The sequence below is a fragment of the Chanos chanos genome, chromosome 9, assembly GCF_902362185.1.
Source record: "Chanos chanos chromosome 9, fChaCha1.1, whole genome shotgun sequence".
Taxonomy (NCBI): domain Eukaryota; kingdom Metazoa; phylum Chordata; class Actinopteri; order Gonorynchiformes; family Chanidae; genus Chanos; species Chanos chanos.
Window position 1 is genome coordinate 10,494,372 of NC_044503.1, and position 25,231 is coordinate 10,519,602.

At 43.4% G+C, this 25,231-nt stretch overlaps 1 protein-coding gene across 2 annotated transcripts; it reads left to right on the plus strand.

Annotated features, from left to right (window-relative positions):
* Positions 1 to 20,820: 20,820 nt before the first annotated feature.
* On the plus strand, positions 20,821 to 23,731 carry pim1 (Pim-1 proto-oncogene, serine/threonine kinase). 2 transcript variants are annotated; one of them, XM_030783943.1, is made up of 6 exons: positions 20,821 to 21,179; positions 21,384 to 21,490; positions 21,677 to 21,727; positions 21,840 to 22,206; positions 23,094 to 23,270; positions 23,381 to 23,731. In XM_030783943.1, exons 1-6 carry the CDS (start codon positions 21,098 to 21,100, stop codon positions 23,560 to 23,562), a joined length of 966 nt encoding a protein of 321 aa, XP_030639803.1. In that variant the 5' UTR covers positions 20,821 to 21,097; the 3' UTR covers positions 23,563 to 23,731. The 2 variants fall into 2 exon arrangements, with proteins under 2 accessions (XP_030639803.1, XP_030639804.1); XM_030783944.1 differs by having other exon boundaries at positions 21,390 to 21,490.
* Positions 23,732 to 25,231: the final 1,500 nt, after the last annotated feature.

Here is a 25,231-nt window from a genome sequence, read left to right on the forward strand (position 1 = left end):
TCCCTCTCTTTCTCTCCCTCTACTGCCTCAGAGACTAGCCATCCCCCATTTTTTTTGAAGTCCTCCGTACCTCCAGGCATGGAGCTCTGAGAACACATCTCAGCCCTGCCGCCTCACATCTTGTCCTCCACAACCCAACACAGCAGGGTTCAGCCAAGACCTCCTCCCTCTGGCACCAGAATCAGAACGCTGAGGTTAGGCCGGTGTGTCTCTGCAAGCTAATTATTCCTCTTCCACTAACTGTACCGTCGAACATACAGCTCAACTTATACAACCTCCACTGAGAGAGGGGAGTGTCAGCTGTGGTCCCCAGGCATGACCTGGTTCCACCTGGATTAGCCCCGCAACCCGCTATGATCTGGGAGAACAGATGACAGATTGGACTGATGAAAAGGTATGGAGAGTGAAGAGGAGAAATCCTCTTAGGATGAGAGGCAGGTGCAGAGGACTTCACCGAGAGACACTCATTTAAAACCATGTAACACAAACGTACATCACAACCTAAGGATCGGTGAACATGGGGTTTTGAATGATTGTGTGGAGATTCATATCTTTTTTTTTTTCATTGTTATTCACAGGCTAGCTATTTTTTTCCGCCAGAGAAAAGCATCATTCATCTCAGAAATCGAGTATCTTATGTTTGAAGCGTTTGTGTTGGTGGAGGTAAATTAACTGGCTTTGCGATCTGATGTTGTCTTAAAAATGAATTGGGTCCAGTGAAAGACGTGCTAGTGTCTACCTGTAAAGGCTTTCTACAGAGAGCTGGCCACCTGAGGCCTTTGCAAAAGAACTCTCTGTACATAACAAGCCGTTTCTAGGAAACCAGGAGTCAGGTGATCAGGAGAGGTCATGTCCTTGTTATTGTTGTTGTGAATGTGTGCGTGTGTGTGTATGTGTGTGTGTGTGCGTGTGTGTGTGTGTGCGTGCGTGTATGTGTGTGCGTGTATGTGTGTGTGTGTGTGTGTGTGTGTGCGCGCGCGCGTGTGTTTAAACAATGCTGACACTGCCACCAGGTTCTCATGCAACCTGCCATCTGTGCAGAACTATAGAGCCATACACACACGTGTGAAAACATCAATCTAAAGTCACGCTAACACCAATACACTATACAAGCATTTCATGGGAAAGGCAAATTGAACTGGGATTGTGTAGGCTCCCAGGAGAGCTGCACATTTCAAATTAACACGATGTTTACATTTAAAAGAATGCTTTCAGACCATAACGTTGCATTGACTGCATCATAAACACAAATTCTTAGCATGCCTTATCACCATGAGATTTCTATTCATTTGAGGCAGATTGTAATTGCGCACATACTTGCCTGGTTGAACTTTTTGTAAAAATCAATTGTCCATTTCCTAAAACGGTAGCGCGTCCATTTACGAGACTGCAGGAACACTGATGGGCTTTCTGAAGCACTTAACATGGTCAGAGATACTTCCACACACCACATGCACATGCCATATATTATTCATGAACGAGAGTCTTTGATCTAAGAGAGAGATGCAGATGGTGCTGAGTGATATTGTGCAACAAATCAGACAACAAACTGGCCGGCATTTTAATTTCAGCCCTCTCGTTAAGTCTCGGAGGGACACAAAGGGGCAAAGGCAGTCGGTGCTCAGACTGTTCAGGCTAAAGGCTAATTTCACCCCAGCGAACAGAACCTTCTGCCCGCGGAGCAGTGATAAAGCCGCGCACAGACGAGTAGGTTCTGGAGCGTCCCGGCCCGCCTGGTCCAAGCCTTGATCGGGCCAGAATCGATGCCCGGTTCAGCTGTGCGCTGGAAGGCAAATGAGGCCATCTCTTACGCCGGGGGTTTTTGCTTTGTTGACGTAATAGGCTATTTCTTTTTTTTTCAGGGCAGCGTGGAGATACAAATGAGATATGCTGGCAGCTTTTTCAACTCACGCAAATATGCACTCGCTCCCACAATCTCACACACACACACACACACACGCGCGCACTAAGAGAGAGAGCTCTCCTTGGTGCTGAGTGTCTGGGAACGTACATTCCCGGGCATCTAATTTGAGAGATTCTGGTGGTTTCCGCATTTTCGCCATGAGATTTCGTAATTATGCTATTTTCACTGGGTCTGTATGAGATGACCAGGTTTCAACGGGAAACTAAACTCTTGCAGTCCTCCACAATAATCTGCGACCCGCGTGGCCACAGACTGGTGATGAAAATTCCACATAGAACACCAGAGACTATTACGTTTCAGACAATCTATTAGCAAGGCTTTCAGGGAAGGTATCGCCGGCATATGTCTTTTGCATTTTATTTTCAGGTCGGACAGATTTCCTACAAATCTAGTGATGTTTATACCTCAGTTGGAAAAATTCTATCCCCAATGGACATCTTAAATAATAATAATATCTTTGGTTGTAAACATTTTTACATACTGAATAATTTAAACCAACGTTTGTGTAAGTGTATTGTTGCAGAAACAGTCCTGCAACCCAGTGTGCAAACTGACGGTGCTTCAGTCCTGAAGTGATGAAGTGATGCACGGTGTCAGACTGATCTGGATACAGCCTCTTATGCAGCTTTGTTTCACTGTATATACCCTGTAATATCCTTAAATGCAACAAAGAAAATGATGTGTATTTCTCTCTTTTGTTTTTTTTGACAAGATTCAGTTGTGATTATGGACTGATGCATGTCTGAAATGAACTGGTCTGATGGAAACCTCAATAATATGTTCTGCTGCAGGTGGTCTCTTATTAAATTCAGCAGCAAACTACAATAACCGCACATGGAAACTGACACACTGAGTCTCAAGGGGTGTGTGTGTGTGTGTATGTGTGTACGCGTGTATGTGTATGAGTGTGTGTGTATGTGGTGGAGGGTATTTAAGGAGAAAAACTAGATTCAGACTCCCTCCCTGACGTGAGTAATTTACGGGGATACTATCGTGCCTCCCGCCAGCCTTTCAATCAGTCATGCTTCCTCTCGCTCTCTCTCTCTCTCTCTCTCTCGCTCTCTCGCTCTCTCTCTCTCTGTCTTTCCATCACCACAGACGGTGTCCCTGAAAAACCTCTCAGGCTTTCTGTGTGACACTCCCTCCCTGAGTGTGGAGCAGGGGCGAGATGAGAGACGCACAATGTGTTCTCTGTGAATGTAAATAGTTTGGCAGAGCCTATTAGTTCGTTTGGAAGGATTCTGGCCCCTTATAGCAGGGTTAATTCTCCATGGTCGCTATATATAGAAAAACAATATATGTGCCCCTTTCCCCATATATGTGGGAAACTGAGGCCGTAGCTCTCTCAGTGCCAGAAATTGCCAGCGTTTGGCAGATTGTTGTGTGTGTGTGTGTGTGTGTGTGTGTGTGTGTGTGTGTGTGTGTGTGTGAATATGTCTATGTGTGAGTGAGTGTATGTGTGTGTGTGTGTGTGTGTGTGTGTGTGTGTGTGTGTGTGTGAATGAATATGTCTGTGTGTGAGTGAGTGTATGTGTGTGTGTGTGTGTGTGTGTGTGTGTGAGAGAGAGCAGGCATGCTCGCATCACGCTGGGATGTTGGCAGTGTGTGAGTGGGGGTGTGGAGATTAGATGGCTAATTGTGCAGCGGGGGAAGGATGAGTAAAAAGATAATAAGTGGCTCTGATGGAAAGCATACAGAAAATGTGCTCTCTGAATGATGCATATTGAATTCCCTTCAACCAATATTTTCATAATACGTGGGTTTAACGGTAAGGTCATCACGTAACTACAGCCGCGTTTAAATACATGAATAAGAGCCCATCCCAGGATGTCAGCGCGAGGCATTTCAAAGTACACTGCAGTCGCATTTAAAATAGAAAACACTAACGCAATTTCTACCAGTTCAAAATTGGCGAAGCCCTGATTTATTTCTTGACACGTTGCTTAATTACCGCTCGTTAGTTCCTCATTGAATGAAATCACTAAACGAGGCGTGATTAAGGAACTCACACAGGAAACAGCCATTCAGTAAATAGGTCAGAGGGAGGGTCATTCTACACTGATGGCCTTAATGCTGAAACTTGTCAAAGGTAGGAGTCACATGTTGCTAAGTGACTCATTGGAATACAGGATACAGGAAAGACGCTTCTCTCTCATATTAAGGTCTCGTATTGCCACAGTGAGGGTTAATGGGATATAAAACAGCACCCAACTTTTGCTTAAGTTGTATGTTCTTCAAATTCTTTACGATAAATTAAGTCCTTTGTGAAGATTTCTGGTGTCTTTCTTATTTCAGTTAACTATTTTCTGTTGTTGTTGTTTTTTTCTTTTCTGAGATTGCTCAACTGATAGTCATAATAATGACTGAGGCAGCATAATTGACATAAACATGGTTTGGAGCATTAATTCATATGTGGGAATTGCGCAGTTGCCCTAACTTGACAGTTGTTGTTTGTGTATAAACAGGGGTGGTACACTTGGTGAATCTGATGTGAGTTATTCATTTCCGGATGATTCTGGACACAGCCTTAGTGAGGGAGATGTGGATGTCAGAGAAGCCCAGACTACGAGGGTGTGAATATAATCTCACTTAGGGTGCCACCACCCCGCCTGTCTTCTCTCTCTCTCTCTCTCTCTCTCTCTCTCTCTGTCTCTCTCTCTGTCTCCTTTTTACAGCACGGCAGCCAAAATCCAGGCACCCAAACAACACCAACCTCCGAATGCCTTACCAAAAAAAAAAACCAAAACAGTCTCGCCGACCACAGACACGACGGAATGCACTTCATACCGTTTGGCAGATGTGGTCTCAGACAGCCTGTGGCCTTTACTGTCAATCAAGGGAGGAGGAGGGGGGGGGGGGGGATCACTGAGAGCCGTTGTGTATGCGTGTGTTTCAGAGACAGAGAGCTGTCATAGCAGACAGGATTATGGGAGACAGTCTTACCTGAGCTGAACTGTCGGCGCAGACCTAGTTAACAGATATGACGGGATTGCGAGTAGAATGGGCTCCGTTCCAGTTCTACTGACTTATCCTAAACTAAACTTTCATCCTCCGCTAAACTACACCCTACGGACCTTTTTTTACGTCTGCACGGACAAGCCCTCCTCGGATACATATGTTGTTAATTACAGAGTGAAAGACAAAGAGAGACAGAGAGAGAGAGACGAATGGTTTGGCCAGGAACGTGGTGTTTTTGTAGCTTTTTGTTAGACACATTTACAACCTGTTTGTGCCAAATGCTTGTAGGCGAGATGTTTGTGGTGGGGTGCCTACACATGACAAATCACTCCATTTGAAAAAGTGCTTTATACCGTCTGAGTTCATGTCTGGCCCGGGTCACCCTGCTCCACATTCATCATGATTCTTCTAAGTGTTATTCCCTTTTCAGTGTGTGTGTGTGTGTGTGTGTGTGTGTGTGTGAGTGTACGGCCATGTGTGTGTACATATTCGTCATCAGGAATAAACGCTTCCCTAAACCACTAGACACTGTCTCACTCTTTCTGTGAATCACAGAGTGTGAGTGTGAGTGTGTGTGTCTGTGGGGGGGGTCGCTGATGCTCGGGGCCCAGAGGAAGAAGAGAGCAGCTGTGTAAGCCAGCACGAGGTGGGTAAGCAGACAGACAGACAGACAGACAGACAGGCCTCCTTACCGGAGCTGCTCGGACACGTTTCTCACATCTCCCGCAGAGATCTCTTTCCTCCCCCGAGGTAAACGGAATTACGACCCAACCCAAGCTGTGCGAGTGCGAGACACCAGCGTCGAGTCTCTCCACCCGTGCATCCGCCGCCGACGCGGAAAAGGCCTCGGAGAGCGACAGGGAACTTGTTAAGGCGGCCGAGGGCACCCATTTCGAGGGGGGAAATCAGAAATCAGATTTGAGAGATACAGCACTGTATTGCTTGGTCTCTTACATACAGGCTGAGAGCGTATTTACGGTACTTTGAGGGCATGATGAGTTAGGGTATTCTGGGAAATGAGCTTAGGTTCTGTTAATGCTGAATTGGCTCTGTGCCTTCAACACACTCCTGCATTCCAGTAAAACTGGAGGAGGGTCTACAGCAGAGCGATGCCTGACCCCTTCTTAGGTCAGTGTGGGCTTTTACAGACTCATCAATATCTTACCACTCTCTCTCTCTCTCTCTCTCTCTCTCTCATCTCTATGGAGATTCTTTATTTTAACCGAGGATTTGTATGACAAACTGCGCCCACAGACTCTGGTAATACATCAAATGAAATGAGACCCAGGAGACGGAGGCCATTTAACGTTCTTTGATCCATCATGTTTTCAGTGTAACGTTGAGCTGGAAAGCTTTGTGCTTTTCCTCACTCATCTTCAGCATCGCGTGATTATATATATATATATACATATATATATATATATATATATTTTTTTTTTTTTTTTTTTTCATATAAATCTCTTTGAATCTGATGATTAGATGGGAAAAGTTAGTTGTACCACACCTGAAAATTAAAAAAAAAAAAAAAAACATATCTCACAGCTAAACGTTTTGTTTTAAAGCACAGACCTGCCCCGTAAATAAGTTTGAAGCAAAACCCTTTTACCTACTCAGGTCTAACAATAAACTTCTGCGGTTGTTTTTTCTTTCTGTTTTTGATGTCTCTGTGCATGTGGTTTCTGAAGAGCGAAATGAGTTCTGTATATATTTTTTTTTTTTCTTTTCCAACTGCTTGAGGATTAGATTCAGCCAACAGCGGGGCTTTATTTTGGAGCAGAGGTTAAAACCAAAGGGTTTGTGAGGACAGTAAACTGTTCAGTTCCCTTCTTTTCTCTCTTTGAGCTGCACTTCCGTGAGAAGAGTTTGACAATGGATACTGGAGATACATCTCAGGGAAAGACACATCTAAAAGGAGAGCGGAAGCAGAGGCAGCTGGAGAGCATGTTTACAAGTGTGTGTGTGTGTGCGCGTGTGTTTGTATGTGTGTATGTGCATGCGTGTGTGCGTGCGTGCGCGCCTGTGAGTGAGTGAATGTTGGGGTTTTTTTGTTTGTTTTTTCAGAGAGCCAAGAGCTCAGAGACCACAAGGGAAGCCAGCGAGAGGGTAATTCAGGTGAAGACTGTTTGATTCGATGGTTGTGCGCTGACTGGCTCACTTCCTGTAGAGCTCGGTGAAAACAGACAAAGAGCAGAAACAGAGAGTATACTCATATGTCTACTACTGATATTATTCTAACCTCTCTCCTTATTACGAGCATCAGGAAGACAGCTGCTGTGCACCAACCTGCACTCATCACAATGTTTTTCTCTGTATTAATAAGCTAGGCTCATGCGCCAGACTTAACAGTGTGCATAGTCTAATCAGGGTTTTCCAATTATGATGAGTTGTTTCATTTTAACTGCTTTCCCAGACGTTACCAGTCTATATATTTTATCAGCATTAAGGTCGACAGACAACTGTGACTAACTATGACTAACAATTTTTTTTTTTACAAAGCATTATGCTTTTAGAAAGAAATGCAATTCACTTAGGCCCATCCAAGGCATGGTTCCTGAGCAGTATCTTAGTAGACCATATCTGACAAATTCAGACGGTTTTCTCAGAAATTCCTCAAAAACGCAAACGTTTCTTTGCCAAAAAAAGAGAGAGCGAGAGAGAGAGAGAGAAAGCTGGAATTTCTCTGTGGAAACAGCTGTCCAGGGGTCAGAGGGAGGACCAGATAGAGTGCAGACAGGGAGGGAGGAAAAGAAAAGAGAGAGAGAGAGAGTGGGAGACACTGCTGGGAATGTGATCTACTCGGAGAGGAATTTCACTGGTCTCTGCCTCTTTTCCAGCTCAGACATTCCACTCAGCACATCTCTGGGTGAACACAGACTCAGGGCAAGGAGCTGAACACAGGGGGAGAGAAAGGAGGGGGGGGGGGGGGGGGGGTCACGGGGAGGAGACAACAAAACCGAGATGAGGTATAGGCGTACAGCGCATTCAGTGCAACCCAAGTCAGAAAATAACCTTTGTAATTGCCCCCCCCCCCCCCCCCCCCCCCCCCAAAAAAACCCCCCAGAAAAATAAAATAAAATAAAGGCTTGCAGTGCCTATAACCATAGTTGTTTGTGGGTCAAGATCCCTTGGGAAGAACAGTCTCCCAACACGCTGTTCAAATGTGGTCTTATAAGGAATTCAATTGTAACGTGAGACATGTTGAAGGCACGCAATAGCACACACAATGGGAAAGCGTTAAATAAAATATTCATCTGATGGCTTATTTCAGTTTAACACTGAGCGCAAAAAACCCGCCGCCAAGCCACAGGCTCTCTTTCCTCCCTTCCACGAAAACGCGACGTTACGGTACCTGAAATAGCATTACGCCCGGCCCGTCACGCCAGACCCCTGTGGCCGTTATCAGACAGACCAGCCACGTTCATCTCTGTGTTTTTTTTTAAGCCGCTAGCTTGCTTCTCTGGAAGCAAGCAAGTGAGAGACAGATAAAGGACAGGGCGTGGCCTTCCACTGAAATTCCACCTAACGAGGCAGCTCACACGGCAATGTGGAGCGAGCGTGGACGCTGGGATGTAAACAAACGTTGTGGATCTACGTGGCGTGCGAGCATTCCATCACCGCGCGTTGTTTACACTGTCTTATTCAAAACTTGCGGTTAAGATCCCAGCTGAGGGAAACGAGATTGATGACAACGTACACCATCATATGTTGTGCGAAGCATATTCAAAGATAATGAGGGAGATGTTTAAGAGGAAAGTTGTACCTTGAACAAATATGGATGTTTGTTTGCATTTACATTATGCATATTCCACCCCCCCACCCCACCCCCCTCTTTATTTCATCCGCATTGCTTTGGTTACTTACTTTGCTTTCAGAATTTTTTTTCAGCAATAGAAAAAAAACCCCAAAAAACATGGAATTACTGATTTTTCTGCATCAAACAGGATCTTTGTTTTAACAGGATGCAATGGTAAGAATGTCTAGGATCTGAAAAATGCTCTTAAGTCTCTCACGCCCTCCCTAATCTTGAGTGATATGTGTGCAGGACGACAGGGTGGGTCAAAGAGCAGCGACACTGTGGGGTAAGTTCACAGGTGCTGTGTGTGTAAATGACATTATAAGCTTCTATCTGACGTGGCAGCACCGCTGCTCTCTCTCTGTGCGAGCGTGCGTGCGTGTGTGTGTGTGTGTGTGTGTGGCTGTGTGTGTGTGGCTGTGTTTGCATGCGTAGGATCCTTGTGGATTATTCCGCCATAAAACCAGATGAGTGTTTTTATTGGCTTTGCACTGAGAACCAGTAGCGTAGCGAGAGATGTTTACAGTTTATATTGTGTTCCACACGTGGGGCTTGTACCTGGATGAGTTCTCACCACACCTTCATCTTGGAGGCTTTATTCCATCCCTCCCTTCTTTCTGGATGAGTAGCAAATCGCCCAACCCCGTGCAGCTATTCATCCTACCCCGCCCCTCACTATGACTCACCTCAGCTGACTCTCTAAAGAGAACACTCATGTTTTCTTTTCTTCCCTTTCTGTCTTCTATCACAAAGCAAAAAAAAGAATCTTCGAACCATGTCGAAAGAAGAGTTAGTAAATTATTGTGTATTTAAGCCTTTTTTCTTTCTCCTAGTTTTTTTCTTTTTTTTTACACACAGTGAGCCCTCCTGTAATTTTAGTCCTTAGTGTATTGAAGTTGTAGTTGAGGTCACTGAACAAGTTGCAGAGTATTCAGTTGATGTTAGTGTTTTCACAAGCATGTGCTACATTTGAATGTGTGCATTCCAAATGAGAACAATGGGAGTGAAAAATTATAAAATTGTTTATATGTAATTGTAATTCACCTGATTATCCACTGCCGTTGCACAAGCAGAAAAAAAAAAAAAATACATTCTTTATGGAGGCGAACACGCCCCTGTCACTCTCACCCCGTTTAATTAACTCCATCATTCCTTTTCTATTGCGAAATGTTGGTTGTAAAATTCATTACAGGATGCCCTGCATGGCCCCTGGGAGTGTTCTGATATTGGGAGGTATTTGACACTGTAAAATGAACAGAGTGGGTTTTTTCCAACGCTTATGAAACACGCTTATGTGTGTGTGTGTGTGTGTGTGAGTATATGTATGTGTGTGTGTGAGAGAGAGAGTGAGAGAGAGAGAGCTACTCACTGTGTTATCATATAAACTCATCAAAACATCAGAACATCAGAGTATGAAATGAGTCAGTAGACACAGCACAGCAGGTGAGAGTATAGAGGAGAGACGGCTTTGTTTGTTTTGGTGTATCTATGATTTGGGTAAGTGAGGGGGGGGGAGAGAGAGAGCAGGAAAGTCATTCCCTGTGTTTACAGTGCATGTTGACCGAGATGACTCATAGTCAAGCATAAACACCATAATGGACTCTTAATACAGCCAAACCAGGACAACGGACACCGACAAGGATAAAACATTTGTTTGTTGCTAAGAGCTCCACGCGTCAGGCCTACAACAACCACAGGTGTTTACAGAATCTGTTAGAAGGGGGGAAAGTTCAAAATCCCCTTTCAGCTAACGCTCTAATAGCATAACTTCCTTCTCTCCAGCAGTTTTAACCAGTATCTGTTAAAAGGTTCGTTCCCAGTAACTATGCCGGTTTAACAGCTCCCGGTGGCTGTTATCTTGATGTGAGGGGAAACGCTAACTTCCCCTCTCTCCTGCTTTTGGTTCCCATTGATTCAAATATAATAAGACTTCCCAAAAGTAACAGAGAACCATAACAAAATACCTCATGCCTAAAATAGGAAGGGGCAAGAAAAAAAAAAAAAAAAAGAAGAGAGAAAAAAAAAAAAAATCAAATACCAATATTTATTTGCCCAGAGAATTGCATGTGGTGTAGATTTGAGTTTTGGGGTTGGTCTGCGTTGAGTCTCCACTCATTGTTGGAAAAATGTGCCTTTAATTGATGCACCCCAGACCTGACCCGATTCCCAAAGTAAGGCGAGCTCCATATCTGAAACCCCCTATTGAGTTCTGTGTAAATCAGCGGGACAGTATGGTGTCGGTAACTCTCTCTGATCCCAGAGTGGGTAGAAAATGCCAAAATAACAATAGTCACATTCCTGGCCTGCTGAGCTTGGGAAAGATGCACAGACTAAAAGGCCTCGGTATCTCGGTCTGACACTGGAAATGTACACGAGTGTTTTATGTTAAGCTCTCCGAGGAGGTGGAAGGGGGGGGCACCACGCTGACCTCCTCCTGTCCATCCATCAAGAGTCCATATCATCTATCCATCTACCCATCCATCCATTCATCCATTTATCTGTGCTCCTCCACCTATAGACAAAGCACGCATCCCCATATCTGTCTTGCATCTTCATACACAGTGGGGAGTGTATCTGTCTCTTTGACCTGGCTCTGCAGGACAACATGGAGACAAGCCACACACAGAGAAGAGGAGAGACAGTGAAAAACAGACAAAATACTTTGTTTAACCAGATAAGATAAAGAGAATTTAGAATACGACGCCTCATACTCTGTAAGTCTTCACAAAGGCTGAGACAAGCTTTGACATGCTTTTCTAATGACTCTGAGGAACGTTGAGTCACTATAAACTGAAGGTATGGCCCTTAACTGAAAAAAAATAAATAAAATAAACTGCCACTGTTTAACTTCCTTGCACACTCCCTGCAAATCTTGTAGGAAAAGATCCCACAAACAAAGGATATGACTATACAGTTATTTGAACTTAATTTTTTAAGCCAGTCCACCGGACCAACCTAAATAACACACAAAATGATCACACACACACACACACACACTTGTGTTTCTCTACATTTGGACACGAGGGTCTCTTTGCACAAGCAGGTCGGGTCACTCTTAAAAAGAAACAGAGCTGCCCATCATAAGTGACCTTGGCACACTCACACAAAGTCAACTGTGTATCGCCATGTACCAGGGTGGAATGCTCTGCTCATCCATAGGCATGTTTCTCTCCGTCCTATCAGTTCTCTCTCAGTCGTTGTCTGGGCCTCAAAGAACACAGAGTTCCCTCGCGCTTATTCTCCACATCGACTCCGAAGCTCTTTTTTCCCATACTTGGAGCATTAAGCACAGACACAGAGTTCACCCCCTATCAGACAATGGGACAGGCTGTTCTTCTATGACCTCATTCCAACGGTGGTCCCCTTTAAATCATCAGCTAGCTCTAAAATAGTGCTTTTATAAAGATTACAAGCTGAAACCTGTTGTTATAGGAGGATCTCTGTGAACCTTTTATGTTGGCTTGTGGTCCAAATGCTTTGAGGGTCACGATGAACCAGTGCGTTGTAATATTAGCATCGCTAGCTAAAAATATAACATGAGCATTTATGGATACGATTTTAGAGTATGAGACCTGCTGTGTGCATCTGTGAGATACTCCAAATGACCAAAATATCTCCTTTTAAAAGACAGAGGTGAGAGATCAATTCAATAGAAGAAGAGAGAAGTGAAGAAATGAATGGAGAGGGAGTGGTAGGTCAGAGGCTATGAATGTATCTTCCCAGCATGACTTAATGACACACCTTCCCTTATGGAACCAAAAAGTCATCCGAAAGCCTTACACATGAATCTGCACAGATTATAACATGTGTAAAAGGGTCCTTCCCATTGGAAAGCCACAGGAGAGAATGTGTGCACTGGGGCCTGCTCTGGAGATGAAGCCTGGTTATCAGTACAGCCAAGCAGCAAAGGTTGGATAAATCGCATGAACAGTAGATCAAACAATCAACATGACAATGTCTTCCTTCAAATGCTACCCTGACATATTTTTTTAAACCAATCCAAAAAAAAAAAAAAAAAAGGTCAAATGACCTTAACTGGGTCACATCAATTATGACTCCTTCACTCCGGTCAAACCCAAGAGATAAGTAAAACATTTACCAATTTAAACATTTTTTTTTCTTCTTGTTTGTTTTTTTTTTTCGACTGACTGGGTGAATGAAACATTCAGATATAGGTTAACACGACTTCTTGAAGATCATGCAAATTTTTTCAACCTTTAGACTGTCATAAGACTATGTGCCACAAGCTCTGCATTCCACGATTACACAACTAAGGTCGAGTACGCACATGATCAGAACCTCACTCACTGCCTGAGGGACACGTTGCTGGAACGTGAAATCTGAACAAACTTGCTAAAAACTGAAAGTGTGGAACAGGTTTGAAATTTACATCCAACTATAACATACCAGGTACAAAGGTCAGAATTCTTCGGTGGTGGAAGCTGGTTTTACATCTTACGTAAAAAAAAAAAAGGGGCCCAAGACTACCTGAGGTTAAGGCTAAACTAGGTGTCTATGGGGCTGACAATATATATTTCTAAGTAGATTCACAGTGTGTTTTAATATATTCAGTGGTGTTACACATCTCAGAATGGTCAAGTTTACGGATAAGCTTCTGCATGACAGGGATGTTTGGAAAAAAGAGAGATGTCAGGTCAATGGAAAAGGAGAGATGACTGTTTGTACCGCGAAGGATTAAATTAACAAAGACAGAGGAACGAATGGGAATCACTGGGGTTCACCTATGACGTCTGTCTTCAGATCAAGTTACCCATCTGTGATCCTAGGGCAAGAACTAGTCAACAATGCATTTTTTTTTATATTTGTTTCTCTCTCTCGCTCTCTCTCTCTCTCTCTCCTGTTCCAAGATGTTGCTCTCCCGTTCTTTATTTTCGATAGAACAAAAGCTGTTAACCTTGCAGGTAATTTCCTTCTGCTCATGAGTAAACATGCCTTCTACGTATGCCAGTGTTGATGTGTGGCACCGCTCTGCCTGCCTCAGCATTGACGTCAGCACCTCTGAATGTAAACATGGGCAGGGATGGTTTTCCAACTCCTTCACGTCTTTGTTCCACGCTAATGTTTTTTTTTTTCCTTTTTTTTTCCTTTTTTTTTTTTGCTAAAAGGTTACGCTATTACCCCGCTCGAAATGGAGGCGGATAGCATCCTGGAGTTACGGAAGAAAGGAAATTTAAACAGGCGCATGTGAAATTAGGTATGTTAATGACAGAAATAGAAGTCCCCCGTGTTTGCTGAGCGCTGAAGCACTTTAAATGTCGAGGCTCAGAGGGACTGTGAAGTGTTAGCGTAGCGTTTGGAGCAGGGCCCGGGTCCAGTTTTCCCGGCCTTTCCTGGATCCCGAGATGCCTTTGAGAAAGGAGAGAGAAAGGACTTTCCTGATTCCGCGGGCCATGTGCCGTGGCAACATGTGTGTAAACACTCAGAGAGCTCGGCGGCAGCGGCGGAAGAGACCGGAGACCTGGCGGCTGAAGTGTGTTGGCTCTCTCCTGACTGGTCAGTGAGCTGCGCTTCCACGTGAGCGGAGCAGAGAATGTTAGAGAACCCATGTGCCTCTGCTTCTCATCTTAATGAGCACACTGACATATATCTGACAGCACCACACCACCACACACACACACACACACACACACACACACACACACACTCTTACTCTCTCTCTCTCTCTCTCACACACACACACACACACACACACACACGCTCATGCCCGATGAATGTTGGCATCTGATGGTGTCAGAGAAAGTCATATGATATTTTAGACGTTATCTCGCATTTTGTAGAGAGGGAGATCTTCAGTACACTTGAGACTACACGCCTGAGAATTAGCAACAGTGTTACAGTCAATACGACAGAGACATTTTTTTTTTTCCGTCCACCTCTCTTTCCGTCCACGACCGGTCATCCCTTCTCTCTCTCTCTCTCTCTCTCTCTCTCTCTCTGCCCCAGTGATCCTATCCAGCACCTATTGGTCCACAGGGTAATGAGAGTAATTTGTGATCCATTATCCCCCTCATGTGCTTCCTCTTCCATTCACTCTAAGGAAAAGGAGCTGGAGGTTAGGGCAGCTGTTCGGGGAATGGGAGGGAAGGACAGAAGGGATGTTAGCATGCTACTATTTCCAGATTCCTGGAATGTGAACGTCTATATAAATAAATCATTACGAAATGCTTTTTTTTTTTTTTTTTTCAGCAGTTTCAAAAGGTTTGACTACAGGTGTCTTCCTCTCTTTATTGACTGAAAGAAAAAAAAAAAACTGTAATGTAATTCATACAAAACTGTCCAAAGCCTTAGATAAACACCATTGTCAACGCCACGCCGACTTCTTCACACATGAATATTTGACTTGGGTGTGTCGTCTTTGCCTATGCTGCCATCATCACTAGGATTTTACCTCAGGAACCAGAGTGGAGTGAAGAAAACACTCATTGATTGATCTACGTAGTTTTAGACCGGCATGTTTGTTTATACACAGCTCAAGTGTCCAGGAAGGGTTCTAGCTTGTGCCACAGCCAACTATAAACATTCTTAAAGCATTCTCAAGTTTCCAAATGACGAGACGCGCGTGTGACAATGGGACCATTTGAAAGGTTATTTCCCAGTTTTCATATTATCCAATTCATTTATCGCTAACAATAGATGGTAGGCACACCTCCTACTCACATTGCCACATTGAAAAGTTAGAGTGAATACATGCCAGCGGTGAAACTCCAAAAAAAAAAAGGGCTCTCTGAAATGAAAGTGCTAAATCAGGACGGGGAATGAAAAAAGGTGTCAGAAATCTGGTTCATTAATCAGAGCAGAATTTTTCTTTCCAACAGAGAGCAGAAGGGGGATTCACACTGTTATGCCCTGTGGGGAAAGGGGGGGAGAGAGAGAGAGAGAGAGAAAGAAGTCTCCCCGCTACTTACGAAACCTCACAGGCTGCGTCTCTCACTTCATTCATGATGCAAATAAATCGAAAAGCAAACACTGTCACATTGAAGAGGGACTTTACCAGGATGTCGCTGTTTGGAAACATGAGCAGCGTCTTAGTCGCCTCGTTTTGACTAAGATGAATGTGAGTGTGAAAAAAAAGAAAGAGGAAGTGAAAAGTGGGAAAAACCAATCCAATCTCTACTAGAGGAAAAAATGTAAATTTAGAAACCGAATACAGTGAAAACGTTTACAACATCATGAGCACCTGCGCTCATCAATAGACATTGTCAAATAAAACAGCCCCCTAGGCGAGGTGAATTTAATTTGCTTTGATGAGGAAGCTTTGGGTGCAATGTCCCAGTCGTCGATTTCCCTGTGAGATAAAGGGGAATCTGAGAGCAGGGGTGGGCGAATGGAGTCATTACCAGGCCGTGTCCGTTTTCCAAAGGGAAAACACCAGATCCTTATTTCTGCCCGAGTGGGAAGGTGACACGGGCTCTTTCCCGCCCTCTGGTTCAGCAAATTCCGGACCGGCCAAAACTGAATCACATTCCACTGGGCGATTTGCCATTCCGTGACCCTTATAGCCCGTACAGTAGCAGTGGGATATTGCTACCATTCTTGGGGCTAAGCCAAAAAAAACCAGTGCTTGAATATCTGACTGTTTCACAGAGTAAAGAATTAGACGCAATATCAAGAGCGTATGTAAACAAAAATATGTTATATGCTTACACCAGGGAGGAAATAGTAAAGAATCACACGAATATGGAGTTGAAAAATAAATGAGACGATTGATATATTTCAGTTTTGACTCAGATGGATCACATGTATGTTTTGTTACGAGTCACGTGATTACATGGTGATGTTTATTTAAGGTTGAACTCAGACCCAGCAACCAAACACAGCATTGCAAAAAGACAAATGACAGTAACACACGGTTGACCTATGACTTTCTTGTCTGTCCTTCCACAGCAGAAAAAAAAAAAAAGATTAGTCGCTTAACTTACTCTCAGGTCTCTTAAACAAAGACTGGCTTTCAGTAGCAGCCGCTTAATTGAGACAAGTGAGGCTAATTTCCTGGAAGAGGGCCTCAGTGCTGCTGGACAGGTATGTCTGTGACCTCTGACCCTGGCCCATGCCTTTAGTGACATGAAAGTCGACCCCGTGTGAACCCCGGTTTCTCCAGTGGCCTTTCCCACATAACCTCAGACTTTGATGTCCACCAGAAGCTTTTCCCATGGCCCACCCTCCCTCTAGTCAAGACCTTTCAGAGCCTGGACCGTGAACGGGTGGGGGTGGGTTGTGGGGTTCGGGGGGGGTGGTTGGCAGTCAGGTTACCTGAGGAGAGGCCACACCGAAGGCTGCTCTCCAAATCCTCTGCCCTTTTGATCTCTGGCTAAAAATACTCATTACCCTTCTTCCTTTTTGGGCAGCAATTCAGAAGCAATTTCTCTTCATTTATCCGCATGTCAGGGTTGACAGTTAAGGAGGAGGGAAGGGGAGGGAGAGGTCACTCACTTCCAGATCCTTCAGAGGGATGACAGCTGCCAATTCTGATTAAATGATTATGTGAAACGTCCAATAGGTTTGACATAATAGAGTGTTGGTGTGGGTAAGTAAAACCAATACGTGGTATCGGTGTGTAATAGGCCCCCATGATAGCTCACGGTCACAATAAAGTTTTGAGTGTTTTTTTTTTTGTTTTTTTTTAGTTTTTTAAAAATGGAGATTTGTGTGAGTTTTGCTTGGTTTCCCTATAAGAAAAAAAGAAAGAAAGAAAGAAAACAACCACAACAAAAAAAAGCTTCCCAGAAAGTTGTTACGGCACCTCATGTCTTCAAATTGCACCTTAGTTTGACTAATTTCTTTGTGCAATGCACCTGTGTTGAGCTGGGTATCCAAAGCGAGATCTGGGGAGTGGTTTTACCCTTTTCCCCATATGGTAGTGTAATCTTTAACACTAGCAGTGTCTGCTCTGGTCATTACAGGCACCTGTCCTGTGTTCTCACCGTGCCTGCAGATCTTTACGTCAGTCATGTGTTTGAGGAAACCCTTGCAGGCCTCCCAGCATGAGAACCAGCACTAAACAAAGGTCAGATCAGTCACAGCACTGATTACAGGTCTGTTTATAGCCCTTGACAACACCACCACTGCTGTTCCCCGTGACCATTAGCAAATACTCTGAATGAGAATAATACAGATGAAGACAATGAGAGGTCTTGTCTGCTAACACCGCTTCATTTTGAGAGTGTGATTTGATGGTGGTTTCCAGTGAACTGTAAACAGCCTTTTACACACACATAGCAAACAGTCAGGCTGACATAGGAAAAACAAGAGCCAACGCTGGGGATCCCCGTCCTTCACCGCCATGGCCTTTACGAGCAGGACACTGACCCATCCTTTCACTCTCGCCCCCCACCCCTCCCCGACCCCCCGACACCCCCCAACGGAGAGGCAGTGGGTCGAGCCTTCAGACAGCTGTGGAGGTGACTGATTGTCATTCCTGATAGATGGGTGGACAAGTGTTGTATAAGGGAGCAAGTGGTGAAGCAATCTACTGGACATTTAATTGAGTGTCAAACTGAAGTGGTAAAGGGGGAATTACAGTGTCATGAGAGTGTCATGGCAACAATTACAGTAAAGAGTCAGAAGGCGATGGAGTCACTGGCTAAATGCTGCATGAATGTTTGGTCTCTCCGGATGATCTAGACAGTGCCTTAGACGATAGAAAGCGACAACATTATGCCAATGATTGGCCTCATTCTAAGTCACCCTTCCTGTAATCACTTTCGATCCAGTTACCTCTTTGTTATTTTCCTCCTTTTACATAACCTAATGTTTACATTATAATTATTTTGTGAAAGCTTTTTGACTGCTTGCATGTTTCTTGTATGATAAAATCATCCATCGCGTGTTATATAAAGTATGCGTTAATAATGCCTCCAACGGGAACCTTTGACACTTCTCTTGTCTCCAAAGAATTTCCTTGGCTGTACGTAGCGACACAATGTGCGTTAGAATTGTTTTTCTCCTGTTTCTTGCCAACCAGTGTAACGGAACAGCAGGTCGGGTTGGCCTGACCACATAAATACCGGAGAAAGCCCTTCCTGGCAGCAGGGTGATGTCAGTCCCAGATAGCAACAAAGCGGAGCAGCAGAATGAAAACGTTGGGGTAAGAAGGTTGAGGAGCAGAGGTTTGGCTTCCTAACGCACGGTCTCTGTTAACCAGAGCTGAGCTAATAAAAGCAAGGGCTGCCCCGTGATAGATGAGGCATGGTGGTGCTGTCACTCCAACTCTGCTGAGCAGGCACCTAGAGATGTCCACCATGCACTGCTGTCATTACACTGACATTACATAGCCCTCATTTGATGCGTCTCCCCTCTCACAAGCTCTTACCCTCTCACGACCACCCCTTTCTATAATCAGCCATGGTACTCAGGGGAGGCAGGACACTCACTTACGCACACACACACACACACACACACACACACACACACAAACACCACTGTACCCTGTCAAGGACTGAAGGTCTTAGTATAGCATCCACTTACCTCACTGGAATGTATGAGCTGTTTCTAGAGTATACATCACCAATAGGATTTCAAACAGATTCACACTCAACCTGTTTATGGGGCTTATGGGGCAGTTTTCCAAAGAGAGGTTGCTGGAGAACTTTCAGAAGTTCTAGTCTTGTGCCTGAGTTCAATTTCACTGTTATTGTGTATTCTGTATTGAACAATGTTTAATCTGTTTCCAGAAAAATTTATATAGTGCATAATTGAAGTAATTTCACAATATCTTCAAAAATATGACATATATGACATATATTTTGACTTAATAGTTAAAAATATATATACCTGCATGTGTACGTAACTCTCTCATGAGAAAGTTTTAACTGGCAAGTTGTTACAGGATCAGACTAAATTAGCCCATATGTTCCTTACTTATAGGAACTCTAATTATCAATGTTAATTTGTAAATATGAACTATAAAAATAAGGTACAGTATATGTTTGCATGTTTGTAAATTACGTTGTGATCGTTCATAAGTATGTGTGTGTGTGTATGTGTGTGTGAGAGAGAGAGAGAGAGAGAGAGAGAGAGAGAGAGAGACTGTGCCATTCATGCAATAATGCGCGGGAAAAGACAAGGGATGGGTGGGGGTTGGGGTAAATGGATGTCTTTTATCTCGAGTTTCCCACATCCTGCTACCGAGTAAAACGCGGCCACCCAATTCGAAAGAATGTATGGTATGCGCCTATTTTCCATAGTGCTTTGAGGCGAAGTTACTATTGTTTGTTATTTAAATAAAGCCAGTTGTCCTCGAATACTTAATAAACTTCTGTAAACTTATTTGAAATTGAGTGGGCAGTTTGGGTATGTATCCTCGTGCAGAATCTCCTCTTAGAGCAACTTAAAACAATACATGCAACGTGGTTACGAAATACTGACATACTTGTTATTAACGGCAGGAACGAAACAGCCTTTAATGCGATGGAGCTCCTAACGGTTTTTGCATTCTGGCAAAATATTCTTTAGACCTATTTGATTTATCTAACACACTGGAATTACGTCATATCTGGACCGGTGCCTTTTCTGCTCCAAGTTCAGTGAGTTCAACCGACCCTCCGCACCTCCCAGACTCTAAGTGAGAAAAGTGCGTAAACGTTGTTTTAATATAGGACACGCTGAGAGAGAACAATCAGTGTTTTTGGACGTTACATAGTTTTGTTCACGTCACTTGCACCTAATGACCTCGTCTGGTATAGAGAAACTTTGTATTTGACATATGTCAAACATTTATAAAAATTATGCAGCCCTGCCTAGTCCTCTGTGTAAATAATGCATATCATGTAAAACTCTTAATGCATTCTCTTGCAATTGCTCTTTATATTGATCCGCTCATTTGATTATCAAATTACACTGAGCTAATGATTGTTCCTCAGAATCTCCCATGCCTGCTGTACACAGGAAAGAATCTTTATTTGGCGCGTTTTCATTCCCGCCACGTCGTCTAGCCGGTTTGGTTTTCCTTTATTTTCATATGTGATTGACCTCTTTGAGGAAAGCCAAGTCTTTACTCATTGGTCGAGCCTTTCCTGCGGGCGGGGGTAAATGTGACGTAGTTGCTTCAAGCTACTCCCATTTACGATGGATATATATTTTGTCCTGCCCCTCAATCACGACCCAGAAAGCCGGTGTCTGAGGTGGTGAAGCTTGACGGATCAATACGTTTTCGTTTAATTTGCCAGTTCGGTTCCGGTTTTAAATTATTGTTGTTTTTTTACTTTGTTTATATTAACATATTCTCTCGAATTGGAAAATATCGCGTCGTCTTCTGGAGCAAGCTAGATGCAAACGGTTTTGTACTGCCTTTCTGCCCTATTCGACAGCGTGGATTCATAGCTCCGTCTTCGGCTTTCTACATTGGAATTCGACATAATCATTGGATTACTCGTGCAAAACCCAACATTTCGGGGATTAAAAGAATGCTTCTCTCGAAGTTTAACTCATTTGCACACATCTCAACCGTAGACATGCCAGCAAAAATCCAACTTCAAGTTCATCAAGGTTAGAGGACGTTGTGTTGTGCTTTTGAATTTGGCGTGGGAGCTAGCTAACGTTAGCAATGCGGACCCAACGTCACACGACGATTGGGAGTAACGTTAATGCGGACTATGTGCCCAGCTATTTGCCCTCGCCTTGAATTTCATATTGGATTGTAATAATTTCAGCTTCAAGTTGTATTAATTTTCCCTATGTGTACAATTACAGTGAAAGATAAGGAGCCTTTTGAGAAGGTTTACCAGGTTGGCTCCGTGCTGGGAAGTGGTGGCTTCGGAACAGTTTACGCTGGGTTCAGGATTGCCGACGGGGCGCCGGTAGGTGTTCCTTTTTTCACCGTGTCGTGCTGTGTTTTTAGATTTTAGACTTAGGCTCTCCTTGATGTGGAGTGGAGTTAAACCGTATAAACGCAGCAAATGGCACTTACATATGTTGGTATATTTTCTTGGTTTGTTTATATTGGTATAGGTTAACTGATTAAGGTTAATATATTTTAAACACAGGTTGCCATAAAACATGTGGCGAAAGATCGAGTGACTGAATGGGGAGAACTGGTGAGTATTTACAGCGCTGTTGGCTTTTTTATTCTTCATAGACGAGCTTACAGTCAGCGCGATGCCTCAAACATGGAGACTGACGCCTTAACTGACCTTGATTTTATTTCAGACCAATGGTGCCCGTGTCCCCATGGAGATTGTCCTTTTGAAGAAGGTCGGGACGGGTTTCCGTGGCGTTATAAAGATGCTTGACTGGTATGAACGACCAGATAGTTTCATCATCGTCATGGAAAGACCGGAAAATGTGAAGGACTTATTCGATTTCATCACGGAGAAGGGAGCCTTACCCGAGGAGCTGGCAAAGAACTTTTTCCGCCAGGTACTAGAAGCGGTGCGACATTGCAACAACTGCGGCGTTGTACACAGAGACATCAAAGATGAAAACATTCTAATTGATCTCCGGACTGGTGATTTGAAGCTTATTGACTTTGGATCAGGAGCACTCCTCAAAGACACCGTTTACACCGATTTCGACGGTAAGGAGAGACTTTGACAGTTTGTTGCAATTTTCTAACATTTTTTTCCTTAAATTTATTAAGAGCTTTCGGGGTGTTGGCGGCATCGGGGACAGGCGTAGGCTGCCCTTTAGACGGTGTGCCAATAACCATGCGCATACAACGATTTTTAAAAGCCATTTATACTCATTATAATAAAAGATGTTTTGAGGTTACCTGAGAATAGTTTTCTGGCAATTAAAATTAGATCATTTATTGAGCATGTTGCACCTTTAATTTGACCTTCAAGTCTGAAAGCGAGGATATCGTGAATCTTGTTTGGAAACAAACGCGTCACGTCAGTACTACGTTTGACCTGCCTTAAAGAATCATTCATTGCAACCAGTCGTAGTGTAACAAAACCCGACACTTCTTTGCCCAGACTTGCTCTTCGTTAAAGCTAGTTTTAATGTTAAGAACTTAAGGGATTGGGTTTGTTTTTATTTGAGTATGGCGTAAAGGAGGAAACGATTATTCCAGAGGCTTTGACAACTTTTAGCGCCACCCTTTGGTGGGAAACGATATTGTTACAACTCAAAGTTTGTAAACACAAGTCACATGGCAACCTATCCTCCCACACGCTCGCTCGCGCACACGCCTCACGCTCACAGGCACATGACCTCGGTCGTTTACTCTAAACAGTAATTCAGATAATATTTTGTAAACACTTTTAAACTCATCGCACCGTGCGTTTACAATTATTTGTTTTGATTACCATGTGTCAGACAAAGGTCATTGCAGTTTCACTGATTTTTTTTCAAGGACTTGTTGTAGACATCTTTTTGTGTTGATGTGAATGGTTACCATACAAGCAGAGTTTCTGTCAGAATATGTACTAATCTTTTCCCCCATGTGTTGTTTGGACACAGGTACTCGAGTGTACAGCCCACCAGAATGGATCAAATACCATCGGTACCACGGTCGGTCTGCTACAGTTTGGTCCCTTGGCATTCTGTTGTATGACATGGTGTGTGGGGACATCCCCTTTGAACAAGATGAAGAGATAGTACGGGGACAGGTCCTCTTCAGGAGACGAATTTCTACTGGTGAGTCTCAAATCAAGATGCAGTTCAACTCATTACACAGACAAGCCGCTTTATCTTCTTTTACGAAACAGTAAACATCCCTAACCGTGCTTTTTTCCACGTGTCTACAGAATGTCAGCAGCTGATCAAGTGGTGTCTGTCTCTGCGGCCGGCGGATCGGCCGTCCTTCGAAGACATCCTCAATCACCAGTGGATGTTGAACACAGCGCCCCCTACGGAGACCACAGAGATCCGCCTCCACAGTATCAGTCACGAGCCTGCTGCCTTCCCCGCCGTCACTGTGTGCAAATGACTGCAGCAAAATCCACTGACACAGACTGTAACTCTGCAAAGCACAACCGTGGCTGTCCAAAGGACCGAAACACAAACAGACAAAACAAACAAACAAACAAAACAAAAATGCAGAAAAGACAAGAAAAACAAATGTCGCTGTGAATATTTGTTTTGGCATTGGCAGCTGGGTATTGGTGAAATAGTACCAGGCTAAGCTGTATGCAGTTGCTGTGAAGGAGACTAGCGATGTTGTTTCCTAGCCTCCTAATACTGCTAGTACAGGCCCCTTTATTTGAAGCCTGAAAGTCTGTAAGAACCAAATGCCTTTGTTAGTCACTACTGAGTCAGGCACAGCAAGAAGGGAAGCATTACTTGATGAGGACGTGCTATTCAAACATGAAGTAGTATGTGTGTATGTCAGAGAGGACCAAGATCAAACACTGTTGTTCAGAGTAGGTGAGCAGTCTGAATGAATAGAGGTTGCTGCTGCAGTACAGGGCTCCAGAAAAAAAAACAAAAACAACACACAGAGAGGAAAGGAGCTAATTTTAGTGCCTTGTGTATGAGTTCAGTTCTTGGGGGATTTTTTTTTCTTTTTTTTTTTTTGGAAATACTTGAATTGAAACAATAGCCACTGTACCGCTCTTATCCTTAATCAGACGCCAATTCTTGCTTCCATCTCACTGGCCGGGGCCAAAGCAAACGTTGGCCGTACTGCCACAAGTCAAGGGTTTAACCAAATAACCTCATGAAAACAGTGCAGAGATAAAGAAACGGTCTTACCTCGCTACCTAACCTGTCAATTCTGTCTTCACCTCAACTCCACTACACACAGCTACCACTCATGCTGTCATGAATGCACACAGCAATGCAATGACAACATGGAGAGGAAAAAAAAAACAATTAAATTATCTATTCATTTGTTAATATTTGTAAATATGTGTGTGTGTGTGTATATATATATATATATTTTGTCTTATGCCTCACAATTCCAAGAAAAGGCTTGTGTATATAATATTTATTATTTCAGTGTCTCTCAGACAAGATCTAAGTGGAATTTATTTATTTATTTATAGAGAATCGACCTTTTTTTTTTTCATTCCACACTGAAGGGTCCACAGATTATTAAAATATATTTTATACCATATTTAATGAAATTTTTTGGAACAGCAGGTTGTACATACATGTAAATGACCTACAGAGCACTTCCATTTTGCAATGCATGGTGTATTAAAGTCTACTGATGGCAAAGAATACTGAAGTTTTTGTTACATTGAATTGTCTGCTGTGCGTTGTTTAGGAGATTGTCCATATAAGTGTGTATAAATGAATAATTAAGGTTTTCACCTCTAGTTGCATGATTGCAGCTTGGATCGTTTGTCATTTGAATTAGCATTGTAAATTATATTAGAAAGTTATTTTTTTATACAAGTTCAATAAATATTTTTTTAACCTTTACCAATGACTCATCTGTTTTTTTGTTTCTTTTTTTACATGGGATTTTTAATGAAAGCTGGTCTTCGTTGTAGGATACTAGCCAGGCCAGTAATAATAGATTTGTCTTCACTGTTCTTCTGCATGTAACAGAGTTATTACAGACATTTAGCAGATGTTGACCTGGAGACGGAGACATGGAGACAGACTGCATTAATGTCTTACCCAAAATCCTGTTAACAAACTTTGATTAG

Coding starts and splice junctions, on each gene's coding strand:
- pim1 (XM_030783943.1), top strand. CDS start 21,098: ATGCTTCTCTCGAAGTTTAACTCATTTGCACACATCTCAACCGTAGAC. Junction 21,180..21,383: donor CCAACTTCAAGTTCATCAAG/GTTAGAGGACGT, acceptor GTACAATTACAG/TGAAAGATAAGGAGCCTTTT. Junction 21,728..21,839: donor TGACTGAATGGGGAGAACTG/GTGAGTATTTAC, acceptor ATTTTATTTCAG/ACCAATGGTGCCCGTGTCCC.